This window comes from Zootoca vivipara, chromosome 8 (assembly GCF_965207765.1).
Source record: "Zootoca vivipara chromosome 8, rZooViv2.hap1.1, whole genome shotgun sequence".
NCBI classification, from domain to species: domain Eukaryota; kingdom Metazoa; phylum Chordata; class Lepidosauria; order Squamata; family Lacertidae; genus Zootoca; species Zootoca vivipara.
The window spans coordinates 65,443,385-65,459,692 of NC_142591.1; the positions used below are offsets into that span (position 1 = coordinate 65,443,385).

The following is a 16,308-nucleotide window of genomic DNA, read 5'->3' on the forward strand; positions in this document are numbered from 1 at the left end:
CCTTATGCGTTCTCAGATTATTTTTCTGTCTTTACTGCTAACACAATCTTTGCTGGTAATAGTAATCAGCAAACATTGTACAAAACTTAACCCTTTTTTACAGAGAAGGATGAGAGGCTAAATCTGCTCTGCACTATGAGGGCCTAGGAGATCTTGCAGCTCTAGAGTTCACAAGGCCTAGAGTCTTATGACGAATTTCAAGAGAGGAAAAACTATATGGAAAAAGAACAGTTACCAGAATCCAAATTTTGTAGAAATTTTACTCAGGCAAGGCGTCTGAACCCACCTACACACTACCCATAATTTGAGGCCATTCATTTTCATGGTAGTACAGATATTCAGGCCAAAGCAGTATCCTTATATAGTCCTTGTAAATACATTTGGGAATCGTTGGGACCTGCTGGCTGATCATATCTCACTGAGATGTGGACTCGGAGGCAGATACGGTAGCATATTCCAAAGGGATATTTGCAAATATATGGGAATTACACATGAAATAAGAATAGCACATGAAATAACTTGCCCTCCAGTTAAGGATACTGTCAATGCTAACTGAAATAAGCAAGGTATATGACATCCTTTAGCTTTAAAATTGAGACTTTCAGTATTTTGGCAATTACTTGATGTGCCGGAGAATAATTCATTAATGTTTGTTCCTGCCTTTGATTTAGAGATCTGCCAATGGAACTATTTGATTTCTGGCAACTCGGCAATAGAGCTGAGCTTTACAGTGCTGCATATATAATTGACTGAAATGCTGCCATGGGATGCCTGTGGGAGTTCTTTTCATACTAGCTGGTTTGGCTGTCGCTCAGGGAGTTGCTTTCAAAACTGTTTCAAAACTATTTTGGTAAACTTAAGGATCATATGAATAATGAGTCACATTGTAAAACCGAGAGCCCCGAGCTCTTGCAGTCAGGGGATCACTTCAAAAGTGGACAGGAGAGCATTAAAGGATTTGAGATCACTTGTATTCTTGAATCCAGTGTTTTGATTACCTTCATAAAACTCATTTTCTTAACTGGACAAAAGCTTCTGCTTTAAGTGGTGAGCACTGGCTTGGCCTTCTAATTGTAAACTTGTTGATATTTCTCTAGTTTTTTGTGAGACACTGAATGCCACAGTCCCTCTCACAAAGTAGTTGCTAAAGGTTATCATTTAGATTTTTTAAAAAGAGTTTGGTGACTGTATATTAAAATGTAAGATTGCAGTCCTTCTCACACATTGAATTCAATAGGACTTGCTTCTGAATAGATGTGTAGGCTAGCATTAATAGCTACAAAAAAATCCCAGATATTGCAATTCTTACATGTTTGGTACTGTACACATTTTAGATCATCAGTTAATTTTATAACAATAGCATTTAGCATGTCTGTAAATCCACTGGAGTCTCCCATCAGGGAGTGTGTATGCTTGCATGTTCACACCAAGACACAGGTTGACTTAGCATTGTGTGCAAATCAGCTCACTGTGTTCTTTCATTTAAGGCTTTCCCCTCTCAAATTATATTTTTGTAAACTAGAAGAAACAGGTTCCTAAATCTTTACTCCACATTTAATGTGCTGTTATATCCTGCAGTATCTTCACGTAGTCTCCCTGCAGATGTAAGCACTATTAACTTAAAATTCTTTTGATCCAAATCATCCTCCAGAGTCATTTTTAAAGCACATTTTTACTACTCGCTGTTGCTAAATCTAGCAAAATATTTATTTTTGGGCTGAGAAACATGATCCTGCATCTCCAGGAATATTTTGGGTTTATCAAGATTTGCAGGATTTGCTTTTCTGTATTTTTTGGTGGAAAGTTCTCCATACCTATACACTACGGATTAATTTTCCATGGCATTAAAGATATTTTCCTGACTATGACAACCTAGAAATATAGGAAGCCCAAAGCTGAGGTTCAATAACCCATAATTGTCTAAAGTGATATAGTTTTTAAATGATTTTGGTATCCAATTAAGTCAGGAGTAGACCCATTGAAGTAAATGGACTTAAGATCATAATGACATACCACCCTTTATTTGGGCTTTTGTCATCTTTTGGTACTGCATGTTCTCATTTAAAATATCCTGGTAAATGTTCTAGGTTTATGTTATTTCTGTAGTAGCTGTTATAGCCATCCTAATTCCAAAGCCCATGATCCTAATTTTTCCATTTTGTTGCTCCAGTATCAATACCTCTAATTGGTCCCCCTTTAACCATACCAGTACTTATTATTTTAAACTCCATGAGCTATGACTTACCTGTTAAGACCCAAGATATTTTATTATTATTATTCAGTGTGTTTGTTTCCGTTCCAAATTATTTTAAAGCTCTCCTGAGGTACATTATGAAGACTTCCATAGACATTTCACCTTGCTTTTAATTAGGTGTGCTGTATTCCTTTCCAACAAAGCTTGGGATCTGTGTAGACTACATACCTATCAAATTGCACCTGGTTTTCATACATCATTATCTCCTTCTGACTTGTGAGAATATTACTTCTAAGGTCATGCCATTGAGTTTGTGGCCTTACCCTTGCATTTCTACAACTGTATTTGTCTGAGGAACTAAGTGACACCAAAGGATATGAGCCATGCATATGCATGCTCAGCAGAATGCTTTCTTTTCTTTCATTTGTTCCTTTAAACATGTGGCTTTGTTGTTGCCTTGTAGAACCTAGAAAGCAGGAAGCTATTCCTACCCTTGATTTACATACAATGGGAAATCTAAACTAGAGTCTTAATCTGGACCATGGAGAGCTTTGTGGTACCCCGACAAAGATGTATGTGGGAGGAGTCAGTCATGTGGCAGAATGTCAGTATATAACATGAAATAATGCAATTTTAACATATACCGTGTTTCTCATATTATAAGACACGTCTTATATTTATTTTTTCCTCAAAAAAAAACCACTATGGCTTATTTTCAAGGGATGTCTTATTTTTTTCCTCCTCCTCCTGCCGCGGCCGACATTGCTGCTGCGCCTATCACTATGTCTTATTTTTGGGGTATGGCTTATATTCCTTGAATGCTTAAAATCCTGCTATGGCTTATTTTATGGGTATGTCTTAAAATATGAGAAACAGGGTATAATGACAGAATAATACTATAATAGTAAAATTTGGCTCTACCTTTACTATAGGCTATTACTATGGTTTGCTTTAATTTGAAACTTTACATTATTTTCTCTGTAAACACTCAATACTCCCCAAGCTGCTTCTATCTGGCATTATGTATGAAAATTGGAAGATGCTTCCAAAAATTTACTTTCCCACACTTCCCTTTTCCCCTATGTTACTCGTAAATCTTTCTTACTCCATTCTGTTAACCCTGCTTTCCATATTTTTAGTAAACCTAGTTGAATACTGGAAAGCAACTCTTTGTTTTTTCCATTTCCTAAAGTTTGAAGATCCCCCCCACCCATTATTCCTCTTGGTTCATCTGAAATAAGTACTTAATAAAAGAAATTTATTTATTTGCTATAATTATGGCAAAATAATCTGGATAATTCAGTAGCAGAGAGAGAGAGAGAGACATGTGAATATTGCTTTTCATGTAGGCTGTAAAATCTTGCAACCTTGTGCATAACTTTTTGAATGAAATTATTTACACTTAATGGATGATTATGTATCTATACAAATTATGTAGCATCCAAAAATAAATATTGTAACTCTTAACAATTTAGAGTGCAGTAATCAAGACTAGGTTGGATCCAGAGAATAACAAGCAAATTTACCTAATGCAACAGTAATCTTTCCTGACTCCTCAACCCCAGTGACCCCTCCCCAAACTCCTATTTTGCTTGACTGACACAATTCCAGAAGTATATTGGTGAACCGGAACATATTCAGAGAAAGGTTATGAGGATGGCTAAATATCTGACCATCAACTTATATCAGAAAAGTCTGAGGGAGTAGAAAAAAATAAAAGGAAAAAGCATCAGGTTCTTATCTCAGTGCTTTGCCACACCTCAAAAAACTGAACAAGGACAGCACAGTAAGCTTTCAGCAGGTGGCTACAAATGATGGCTAGGCTTGGTAAGCAAGTGTTGGTTTCTATAGGTCAGCTTATAATGTCCAGTCCCACCATAATAGCACAACAGTACATTAATTTATTAACACAGATATTCATTGAATGAACTGATGTATCTGTTGATATTTTTAAACAAAACTCAAATATTATTTCCACCACTTTTGACATGGTTTCCCCTTTCCAATTGTACAACTTTTTTTTCTTTCTTCCCCACACCCCCAAACAAGCCCTCCACATGTTTTACACAAGTTAAAATATATTGAACAACATTTCTGTTCCTTTTTTTTGGTACAAACGTGGGAAAAGTGTGGCTTGAATTAAGGTAGACTACAGAGGATTTCTCCCATTCACCCCTATTTGAACCGAGATCTACATTGATTTCTTTTAAATAAAAATATTTGCTGTTATGAATGTTAATAAATGGAAATACAGTTGATTCAAGCTACAATGCGATATAGCTTTTCTAAGTTGCATGGGCAGAGAGTTTCAGTGATACAATCAGGGAAAAACTGCGTCTAGAAGTAAACTCTAGCCTTAGCCCGTGAAAATTCATGGCAATTCTAAGCACATCTCCTAAGAAGTTAGCTACACTGGATAAATTGGAACTTGCTTCTAAATAAACATGCACAGAAATTTTTGTTAGTCTTCAAAGTGCCACAGGACTCCTTTTTCAAATGCAGCTCATTCTAATGGCGAAGCATTGCCAGCATTGCAGGATTGGACTTGATGCTTCCCTTTACTTTTTTAATAAACAAAACCTAGGAGCACTTACTGCACTAGTAAAAACTGCTTGTAACCAGTTTGAAACCAGAGTTTCAGATATTAAATGGGGTGTGCATCCTCTGGGTTTGTATTAAACATGGTTCATGCTGGTGCAAACCATGATGAACCATGGCTAAGGACAGTGGGAGGAAATTCCTGTGGGGGTGGATAGGGGTTGCAGAAGTGAATTCATGGCCCTGGGACCAGCTTCTAAACTTTAACCCTGTTAAGGGCCTAATGACATGACATCTTTATTTCACTCTATGCTGATCTGTATTCATGGGACAGTGCCATTTGAAATTGGTGTGTTTAATGTGCTTCCTTGTGATTTATATTTTTTAGCATAGCATCAAACTGTTTAAGCCTTTTAAAGTACTGATGATTATTTTTCCAAATGTCTATGCTTTCATTAGTGTGCCTTAGCTTTTGGTATTATTTTTGGCAACAACTGAGCAGAAATAATCTTGTTTTCAGTTATTTGATTTGTATGTAATCCAGGACATTTTATTTAATGTTAAGCCACTTAAAAATGCTACTTGTCTCTGCTTACGACTTATGAAGCAAGTACCAAGGCCTGGCTCTATCAACTTGGGATTGAGGCCTTTTGGATCTTAGGCCAAATTGATCCACTGAGGATACAGCCCATTGATTGCCCTTCCCGTATCGAAACCGCTTTCTGTCTCAGGAAACATGAAGGAGGGCAATAATTATTTAGAGGATGCAATAGGAAAGAGAAAGGGGGGGTACACACGCATGAAGAGGGGTTAGTTCTTTAATGCATATAGATAGCTGTTTTTCCTGCTCCTGCCTCAAATCCACAGAACGATTTCAGAAACTTACTGGGACCTGTGCTAACAAATGCAGGATAAGATGCTGGCATGTGTGGGCATAACACTAAGTTAGCTGGCATATTGTCATCAGATCAACTTGCAGCCCTTATTCACTGGCATCTGTCTCAGGAGAGCACTTTGGAGTTGCAGAAACAAATAAATATATAAAAAGATACAGTGGTACCATATTTTTCTGTGTATAAGATGCCCCCATGTACCGTGTTTCTCTGAAAATAAGCTATACCCCGAAAGTAAGACATCCCCTGAAAATAAGCCACCGTGGTGTTTTTTTTTTTTAAGGAAAAATAAATATAAGACTGTGTCTTATTTTTGGAGAAACATGGTATAAGACGTGTATAAGACGACACCCAATTTTTGCCTTTTTTTAAAAGCAAAAAGCATCTTTTACACGAAAAAATATGGTATATTGTATGTTTATAATATATATGTAAATATATACAAGCGTAATATATGTAAATAAATATTGGGCAAAGTAGCATTATTTACCTCTGAAACCAGCTTTTCTCCTTCGTGGGCTATCCCTCAAATACTGTAAGCACTGACAACCCCTTTATCTTCTCCATATTTCCAATAATAGTCATGCAGACTGAGAAACCTTCCATTTTACTTACTAGCCACCTTTCATCAGGTGGCAGTCCCAGAAGTGTCAATGCAAAAAGACTTTAATATTTATAAAATTAACGTTTGTCTGGTTTTTTGTTTTTTTAAAAACTTGCTTCATCATGAATGCCATAGTTACAGGGGGAAACTCGGCAAAAGTAAATATGAGAGAGGTGGATTGGGAAACGATTATAGGAAAAAAGTATTTAGAGTTCTTTCAGATTTAGGCACCTACAATCACAACTAAAGTTTTTTTGGAGTAATTCTTACAGTTATTGAAGCCTTTTCTTTTATGAAATCCTGTATTTGAATTCAAGCTGATAAAATGGATTTTGAAATGGGAAAATATCATTTACATTTCTTAAACTTTAAAATGTTTGTCATATGCTGTGACCTAGATTTATTAGACTGTAGTAGTTTTAGTGCATTTTGGCTGGGAAGTGTGTCATGACATCAGTGTAATCTATGCAGTATGTGATTTCAGTTGGTCCCAGTGTTAAATATTTTCATAATTATGCTGGTTTTGGCAGTTAACTTGGAACTTTTAATGAACATGTTTTATTTCTGGGCTTGTGAGCAGCCACATATGTTTCAAAAATTAATTGTGTGTTTTCAAAGTTAACATTGAGCAGAAATATGTATGACTGCAGATTGCTTTGACATAAAAGGTCTAAATAGCAAAATAGTTCTTGCAAGGTCATGGCCACACGAGTTGTCTTGTAATAATTAGGGTTTACATATTGTGTTAAAGATATCATTAGCTGTTGTTCACTTAAAAAATAATATTTTGAGAGCTTCACTTTGGGGTGATTTCCCCCCGCCCCCATGTAGATAAGAACAAGCATAACTTGGTTTGCATATCACATCAGCCATCATCTAAAACAGGTAGGAAAGTGGATCTGGCTAGTGGGTCCCATTTTGCCAGGTGGCAAGCTGTGCTACAGAAGAATTTCCAAGCCAAGCAAGGCTTGAAGTTACCGCCTGTGGTGGTGACTCAAACCTGCTTTCTGCAGGGATCGGCTGTGCGACTGAGTTCTTCATGGGAATCTTGGTTGCACGGCTGACCCTGTGGCCTTGGAATCACTGCCTCTTAGCTGATAGTTGGTGACTTCATGCCCTCTTTGGGCAGAGGTCAGCTGTGGTACCCAGCAGTCTTGTTCTCACTGCCAGTCAGCCTATAAGCAGTGACAGAAAGTCTTCTTTGCCAGTGAACCATCAGGAGTACGGTTTGAGGCTTTTGATTTTCTGTTGACAGCCACATCTGTGCTTGCCCCACATATGACATCCAGTTTGGGGCAGATGTGCATGGTTTGTGGGAAGACTGTCTCACATATTAAATTGGGATCTGTGCTGGGCTTTATTAGGTCTGTGGGGCAGAGTGCTACTATAGCATTCCTTAGAAGCCAGTACTTTTTATTTCTGTCTATCCCAAACAAACCACAGAAGGAGTTCAAGGACAAACCTTAGCTGCCTCTCATGGATTGCTTTGAGAGAAACAAAGCGCAAGCGTGTTTTTTTGCACCGAACGCTAAGCTAGTGCTGCAGTTAGTTTTCTCCTGGTTTGTCAAAAGTAGGTGTAGTGTGGCTACACTTTGAGCAGCAGGCTTTATATGCTGCTCTTTCATGATAAACTATAGTGTATTTTAGACTGGCTTCCTATGATGTGCAAACAGGGCCAGAATTTGATAGCCTTAAAATATTCCTTTTGAATCCCACATTATTCAAATATTAATTAAATAGAGATAAACATAAATACAGGGCTTTTGTCAGCCAGAACTCTCCAGAACTCAGTTCTGGCACCTCTCAGGTGGACGCCATTGACATTGTAAGAGAACGAGGGAGTCATGGTGAGTTCCGGCTCCTACTTTTCTGGAAAAATAGCACTGCATAAATGACTTTTTCACATCAACAAATACAAGGAGTTGAAAGAGGTGTCAAAATACCAAGGTTCTTTGTTTATTATATTAAATATATTTATATTAAAAAGAGATACTTCCGTTGAAAGGGAGAATTCTAGGCATCTTACACTGTATAGATGTAGTACCCTTTTGTATTGCTGTGAACAAGTACAAATGGCCATTGTGGCGATTTTGTAACTGTAGTTTGAGAAATTTAAGCCATAACTCCCTCTGAGCATGCATATTCAGTTCTTTGAAACTGTTCTGTCCACCAGTCAGTCCAACCATTATAAAATGTTTAAAATGGGATAAGCAATTATAGAGCACAGTTGTAAAATTGTTAGGACTTTTGTTTGCTTTCATTATTTCGTAGTCAACAGCTTTCATTTCTAAAGTACAGTATTAGATCCCCAACGTATCCATTCTGTTGTTCATTCCTTTTCCTATTACATATTTAATTAGTTTATATCTTTCTTAGCTTTGTTACTTTTCACAAGCAATCTGTTTTTTATTCTTTATTTTCTTTTAAAAAATGAAATGATTTCCCCCCACAATTTTTCCCCTGTTGTGGATTCAGTATGAACATTTGCTAACTTTTATAGGATGATCATGAAAGCTGTGGTTCAAGTTCAACAAATCGTAGTACTACGGAAAGTGCAAAAGCAGCAGTGAAACCAAGAAGAATTCAACAGGCTACTCCTGATCCAGATTTACCACCAGGTGCTTTGTGATAAAAATATATATTTAGTTATTTTAAGGACTCTGTTCTTTTGGCGGTTGTTAGTTTGCTTGAAGCACAGAAAGCCTGATGTTTTGTTTTGTTTTGTGTTGTTTAAACACTTGATATCTCTTCAACTGGCAATTTTATTTTTTCCTGTATTTGGCAACTTGCTAGTAAGGCTCCCAAGCAAAGGGTTTAATAAAACCATGATTTCTTTTTAGGCTATGTACAGAGTTTGATCTGGCGGGTTATAAACAATGTCAACATTGTCATCAATAATCTCATACTCAAATACGTGGAGGATGACATCGTTCTGTCAGTCAATATCACTTCAGCAGAATGTTACACAGTGGATGAATTTTGGGATCGAGCGTTCATGGATATATCTGGTAAGCAGACTATTGAATTTTTAAATGACATTGTACATTTTTTTTACGATAATGTTCTAAAATAATTTTGCAGAAAAAGTGACCAGAGAGACAAATGTTTATCTATTTTAGAGGTGAGCTTTATTCTCTTGAGTTTCCCCATTGAGTTCTTATAACATAGTGCATTGTACAGCTTCAAGCTTTTCAGATTCTGCACACTTGAAGTAGATACCAAGTAGGCAGCATTTGAAAGCACCTCACTCCTGCAGTCTCTCCAGTGTTTTGAATAAAACTTTGGATATGTTAAACTTGTGAAGGGTCCTTTAAAAATGTTTCTATGTATTAAGTAGTGCGAAGTAAATACGAGCGTTTGCATAATTTTTACTTTGTTTTATCTGCTAAGAACTGAGCAACATTTTTCTTCCTTTTGAAAGCAACTGATTTGGTCCTAAGGAAGGTGATAAATTTTTCTGACTGCACGGTTTGCCTAGACAAAAGGAACGCTAGCGGCAAGATTGAATTTTATCAAGATCCCCTGCTTTACAAGTGTTCGTTCAGAACTCGTCTACATTTCACTTACGATAATCTTAATTCTAAGATGCCATCCATTATTAAAGTAAGTACATTTCTAGATCTTTTAAATTTGATGTGTGAATTGTTTTTCACCATGTACTCCTAAGAAAAATAAAAATCGACCACCTAAAACAGATTAATTTCTGCTCTGCCTTTGGGGACCACTCATTTCTGAGCCTCCAGATGTGAACATTGGGTGGCTATAGCCATTCAAGGCTTTGTGTCCCAGGAAGAGTAGTTTGCGGGTTACTTCAACCATTCTATCCATTTTTTGAGATGCAGTTTCTAGCATCAGTGTGGCTAATTCATCTTACTTAATTTAGTTACTTCTTCATAGTGTGAGCTTTTGCATACTTAATTCTGGTGCTTGTATGGATAATAAAAAGGCTGATTGGGGTAATAGATAAGTGAGAATTCAAAAATTTTATGATGCAATTCAAGGTACTTAATAGTCTTTAATGAGATTGTGTATTCTAATCTACTTCAAGAGAGGATGCACATATGTGGGAACAGTGGTGCCGGAGCAATCTGAAAGCTCATAACAGCATTTACTGTGGATCTTTTGTGAATTTTTGAAATTAGATTGAGAAAGCGAAGTATTGTCTGTTCTGAACATGTTTCCAGATGTGCCCACGAGTACTGTAGTTTATCTGTCCCTGTGTGCAGCTAATTATCCTGATACTATTGATGCCAGATGCTGCATAGGAGTTGTTTTGCACATACATTTATCCAGTAGCATGTGGCTGTAGGGTCTTAATTCAGACTAACAATTCATTATTAGGTACTTAAAGCTATTCAGTTTAGTTTCAGTTTGTTTAACTGTAACAAACTTTCTCCTGTTTCTAAGCCAAGGATTGGAAACGGATATCCAGAGTAGTTCAGGATCTGTACGGCTCTCTCTAATCAATACAGCTATCAATCTGGCATTCTCTGTGGCATTTATCCAAGCTTAATGTTCTCTTAGATCAGGCATAAGCAAACTCCGGCCCTCTAGCTGTTTTGGGACTACAATTCCCATCATCCCTGTCCACTGGTCCTGTTAGCTAGGGATGATGGGGACTGTAGTCTCAAATGTCTGGAGGGCTGGAGTTTGCCTATGCCTGTCTTATATCTTCAGAGTTTTCATTGCATGCATTAGTTTTTAAATACTGTACTAAAACGGGGGTAGGGAACCTTCTGCAGTCCAAGGGCTGCATTGCCTCACAAGCAACTTTCTGGGGCTTCACCTTGGTAGGCAAGAACCATTATCACAGCTCAATGACACATTCCAGCCAGGCAAAAACACTCAAGGAGGGAATGAAGCTGGCCTAGGGAGCAGTGTTGACTGGTGAGAGTATCAAGGACCAGGCATTCAGCCCCCAGCCTGAGTTCCCCACACCTGTCCTAAAGCCTAAGACAAGCACTATAGACAAAATTACTTGTCAGATTCTTGAATTGATATTTTCTCAATTTGTCTACAACTTTGCTATGCATACTGTAACACTAGATGGAAAGAGATGACAACTAAAGTCATTTTGAGATTTGTGCTCAGCAGCTTCTGAAACATAAACAGGTTCTTGTCTTCTATTAATCATAATAAACTCTGACATGCTAAATGCACTTCACTGCGGTACTATGTGGCCATTGTAAGTAAGCAGAATATTAAATCTTGGCCTTCTCTCTCTCTTAATCTTAAAGTTTGCCAAATTTTTGTTTTTGATCGAGGAATGAAGTTCAGTTGTGGGCTTGTTCATTAACTTTCATGCCAGGTTTTAGCAGAGGGGATATTGTAATGACAGAATCACAAACTTCTGAGAGCATATAATGGAAATATTGACACAGTCTTCACTAATGTCAATTGGTGCTGTGGTTCTAATAAGGAATTTCTGTGTTTTCTATTCCTTCATTACTTACATAGATGGTTTTAATGAATTCTGAGTTATGTAGCATAAAAAGCATGCCAGGGAACATAGATTAGTGTGAGCATAATTATAATTATGTTTATAAATAACTTGCCTGGTTATCTCTATTGGTGGCCACAGTTCCTCATCAGGGTACCCTGGAATATCTGTCATTAAAAATGAAATCAACACAATGTTTAACATACTTCATAATTACAATCTTCATTTGCCTTAGATGTATATTAACATTTACTTTTAAAATCTGAATTTTGTCTCTTGTTGCTTATGTGGAGCCTGGTCCTATATGTGTGTTTAAGTCTGACTGTGCTCAACAGAATTTATCCCTTATTATGCACAGGTCGCCATCTAAGACTGCGGGAGATAGGCACTACTGCTTGTGCAAGGCAGTTCAGCTGAATTCTTGTAATTTCCCTGTCCTCCTGCAACTCCGGTAGCCCACTTAGGCGGTTCCAGAGGATCCATTGTTGCACAATTGGAGTTCCATTCATTCTTCCTTTCATGTATTGTAGGGGATTGGGCCAGATGACCCTAGGGGGCCCCTCCCAGCTCTACAATTCTTCAGATCCAATTCAGTGCTTTTCTCTGTACTTGCAGATCCACACTTTAGTAGAAACCCTGAAGCTCTCCATTACCGATCAACAACTCCCTATGTTTATTCGAATAATGCAACTTGGAATTTCACTCTACTATGGAGAAATAGGCAACTTTAAAGATGGAGAAGATGAAGACTTGGTTTGTCACACTAAGGATGTTTTGGGGAACATCTCAGGTAAAACAGATTGAATTCGTTCGCAATCCTCCAAAAGCGTCAGAGAAACAGGGCCGTCTCTAGGCCCGGGTCCGGTGGCGCGGAGCGCCAGGCCACCAGGGGCGCTGCTGCACCCGCTGCGCCCGCAGAGAGGCGCGGCGGAGGCGGCCCCAGGCATGCCTCTCAGCTGTTCAGCGGCTTCAGGCCGCTCTTCGGAGACGCGTAGACCTGGGGCCGCCTCTGCCGCACTGGGAAACGGGACGGGACGGGGGCGCTGGAGGGATCCGCCGCACCACGGCGCCAGGGCGCCAGGCATGCTGAAGATGGCCCTGCAGAGAAAGAACATTTCAAGTGCAGATAATGCAAAACTAGTTGTTACATAGGTTCTTGGGCAATTTTGTAGGTTGGTTTGAGGCAATTTAAAGACATAATCAAAACTTCATGTTTAATTCTCTTATTATGGTTTAAATAACAAGTAATTATTCTGTTAGCTTCCTAGAGAAGCTATATGTAAGATTGTGAAGGCAGAACAAATTTCCATATTAACCATTTCATTTTGGTCTTTTATGGAACAATTTTTCCAAGGTTAAATTGGAACTTTATAATCCATTCGAACAATAACATTGTTTACTGTATTATTCTTCAGGCAATGACAAATATTTCAAATTGATTGTGGTCTGTGTTGTATTAAGGGCTTGATTCTTTTCTTGGGTTGGTTAAAAGAGCTCTGTAACTGAGTTTGAGGGCCTTTGTACTAAAGGATAGCCACCAGTCATTTTCAAAATATGTACCAAAACATGAAGTAAACAGTTCAAAATTCTTTCTTATTCTTACCTTAAAAGTACCTGGAATAATCTTGCTCTGATACTCTAGATTATTCTGTAAATCCCATATTTTAATTTATTTGGAAGTAGTCAGCCCTCAAGTCACATCAGCTAACTTTATTAAAGAACTGATTTAATAAGTCAGTAGAGCAGTTTTCGTCAGAAGCTATGTACTAAGTATTCTTTTTTATTATTTATAACACCTCATTACAGTAGTATTAATAATATCTAAAATGCAACCTAACTACAGTATGTAGGCATGGTTGTTTGCCACAACCTGTCATTTTTGTGTGTGAAAATGAGATATTTGCAAGAAATAATGTAGTTACAGATTGGTGTGGTATCCCATGGTGCCACCTCTGCTAACAGAAAGCATTTTTCAATGGAATGGGGAAGGAGGCAGTTTTTGATGATGATTCCTGCAGCCCCATACAGAATCCCAAATTTATTTAACAATATTTATATACCGTTTGATTGTAGTAAAACCGCTTAAGTGGTTTACACGAAATGTTAAGATTATTAACAAAAACCAGTTAAAAACAATTTAAAACATTTTGAAATAATTAAAATTAACAATAAAAGAGATTAAAACACATCGGCAGCTACATGCCTGGATAGGTTTGCCTAAACAAAAATGTTTTAAGCAGGTGCCAAAAGGAGTATAGTCATACCTTGGTTGTTGAACGCCTTGCGACTCGAATGTTTTGGCTCCCAAACGCCTCAAACCCGGAAGTGAGTGTTCCAGTTTGCGAACATTCTTTGGAACCTGAACGTCCAATGCTGCCTCCATGGCTTCCGATTGAGTGAAGGAAGCTCCTGGAGCCAATCAGAAGCCACACCTTGGTTTCCAAACGTTTTTGGAAGTCAAATGGACTTCCGGAACGGATTCTGTTTGAGAACCAAGGTACGACTGTACAAAGAAGATGCCTGTCTGATGTCAAGAAGCTGTGAGTTATAAAGTGTAGGTGTTGCCACACTAAAAGATTGATTTTATACAACAGTGGAATGAGTACCGGTATTATGTGGCACCTGTAATAGTATACGTTCTGCAGATCGAAGCAGTTGAGAGAGCACGTAATGGGGTAACGTTATCATGTAAGTAAACTGGTCCCAAGCTATTCAGGGCTTACTGAAGAGGGTTAAGGAAATCCCCTGGGACAGATTCATGAGGCACTACCAGTCAGAGAACACAATCCTGGCCTAGATGGTCTGACTCGCTGTAAGGAGCCCTTATATATTTGATTTCATTGTCCCGGTAACTAGGGTAGGCTGGCTGCTTTCACAATTTACATTGCCTTTATTTTTATTGGTCTTTCTTATAGGCTCTTTAAAAAGCACAAGATTCTGGAGGCACAGTACTTTTAAAGGGTTTACACATCTTGCAGAAAAATTATGGCCTAAGGCATCAGTTTGTCCGATTAATATGCCATGTCACTCTTGACATAGGAATCAAAAATAATCCCTACAGTTCCTATCATGTTCGGCTATGAGACCACCAGCTAATTCAGACTAATATAGTGATGTTTTATTTGTGGGGAAAGGGCATTTATAACAATGTGAGGTTTTTCCTTTTAAAAATATGCATCTGGACCGTAGCTCTGAGCTATGCTTCCACTGCAGTGGTAGAAAAGCCAAAAGCATCTACTTCGGTTGCTACTCATGTAGGAATGTGTTGTTGAAGACTTTGTCTGCTTTTATTATGACCTACATTATAATATTAAATCCAATATAAATATGTATAGACAGGGCCTGTGCCTAGGCAACATATCACATACCATTCAGTATGTACAGCCTCTACTTTTCACGTTGTTTATACTGCCTTTCTCATAAAATAGGGTTATCATATAATTGTTTAAAATACATGTTGTATATAAGTATAAAGTAAAATGCCTCTTGTTTCTAGCTTGTGGCTAATACTGTATTTCAAGCTGAATAATCACTGCTTTGCTTTTTTTAAAGGTGCAGAAGATGAAATAGGCCATGATATGCAATATATTTCTCCAGAATCTTATGTTCAACAAGATGATGATCAGCAGGGATGGGTGTCATGGGCCTGGTCGTTTGTACCTGCTATTGTGGGCAATGATGAAGAAGAGGGAGACTTCCTTGGAACAGATGATGGAACAACAATGAATCAGCATAAATCGCCAGCAGTTAAAGATCCCATTGTTTCTATAGGATTTTATTGTACAAAGGCTACTATTACCTTCAAGGTAAACATTTATTTTTTAAAAAAACAACAACCAGAAGTATATTTCTAGTCGTTTTTGCTAAGTGTTAGGACAACAATAATAGATGGCAGTATATGGTCATTAGTTCTCATTGCGGGGAAAAAATTATGCTGGTTCACATATAGTTGAATACCTTTAACAGTGCAATCCTACATATGTCTGTCTCCCTGTCCCCCATGCTGCCTACACATGTGTGGATCATCTGAAAGCCAACTTTGTTAGTTTTCAGATGATCCAAACGTGTTGGCATCAACTTTAATTCTTCCAGTCAAGGACTCTGATTGATCATTGGGTGTTCAAAGTAGATCTATGTTCTACTCTGGGGATATGAAGAAGGGAGCAAGTATATTTTCTCCCAGAGCACCAGTCTCAAAACAATGATTCTTCAACATCAACTTTGTTGGACTGTTCATGTTGTGTGGATGCCTGATCATCGTCTTCCAAAGCAACTACTCTATTCCAAACTTAAAAATGGAAAGCATAATGCTGGTGGTCAACAAAAGAGGTTTAAAGACTCTCTCAAGGCAAATCTTTAAAAAGGTATTATAAACACCAACAATTGGGAAACACTGGCCTGCGAGCGCTCCAATTGGAGAACAGCCTTTACCAAAGATGTCATGGGCTTTGAAGACACTCTAACTCAGTGTGCAAGGGAGAAACATGCTAAGTGGAAGGCACGCTTGGCAAATCCACACTGTGATCAACTTCTGCCCGGAAACCAATGTCCCCACTGTGGAAGGACGTGTGGATCCATAACTGGCCTCCACAGTCACTTACGGACTCATTGTTAAAACTGTGTTTATGGAAGACAATCT

General features: G+C 38.0%; 1 protein-coding gene across 5 annotated transcripts in view; it reads left to right on the forward strand.

Annotated features, from left to right (window-relative positions):
• Positions 1–16,308, forward strand: part of VPS13B (vacuolar protein sorting 13 homolog B) — a 384,018-nt gene that overhangs the window by 27,949 nt on the left and 339,761 nt on the right. For all 5 annotated transcript variants that reach the window (XM_035126124.3, XM_035126121.3, XM_035126123.3 and 2 more), the window contains exons 4-8: positions 8,730–8,847; positions 9,070–9,237; positions 9,651–9,832; positions 12,285–12,459; positions 15,222–15,475. In XM_035126124.3, coding sequence (XP_034982015.3) covers positions 8,730–8,847; positions 9,070–9,237; positions 9,651–9,832; positions 12,285–12,459; positions 15,222–15,475 — 897 coding nt within the window. The remainder of the gene's footprint in view (positions 1–8,729; positions 8,848–9,069; positions 9,238–9,650; positions 9,833–12,284; positions 12,460–15,221; positions 15,476–16,308) is intronic.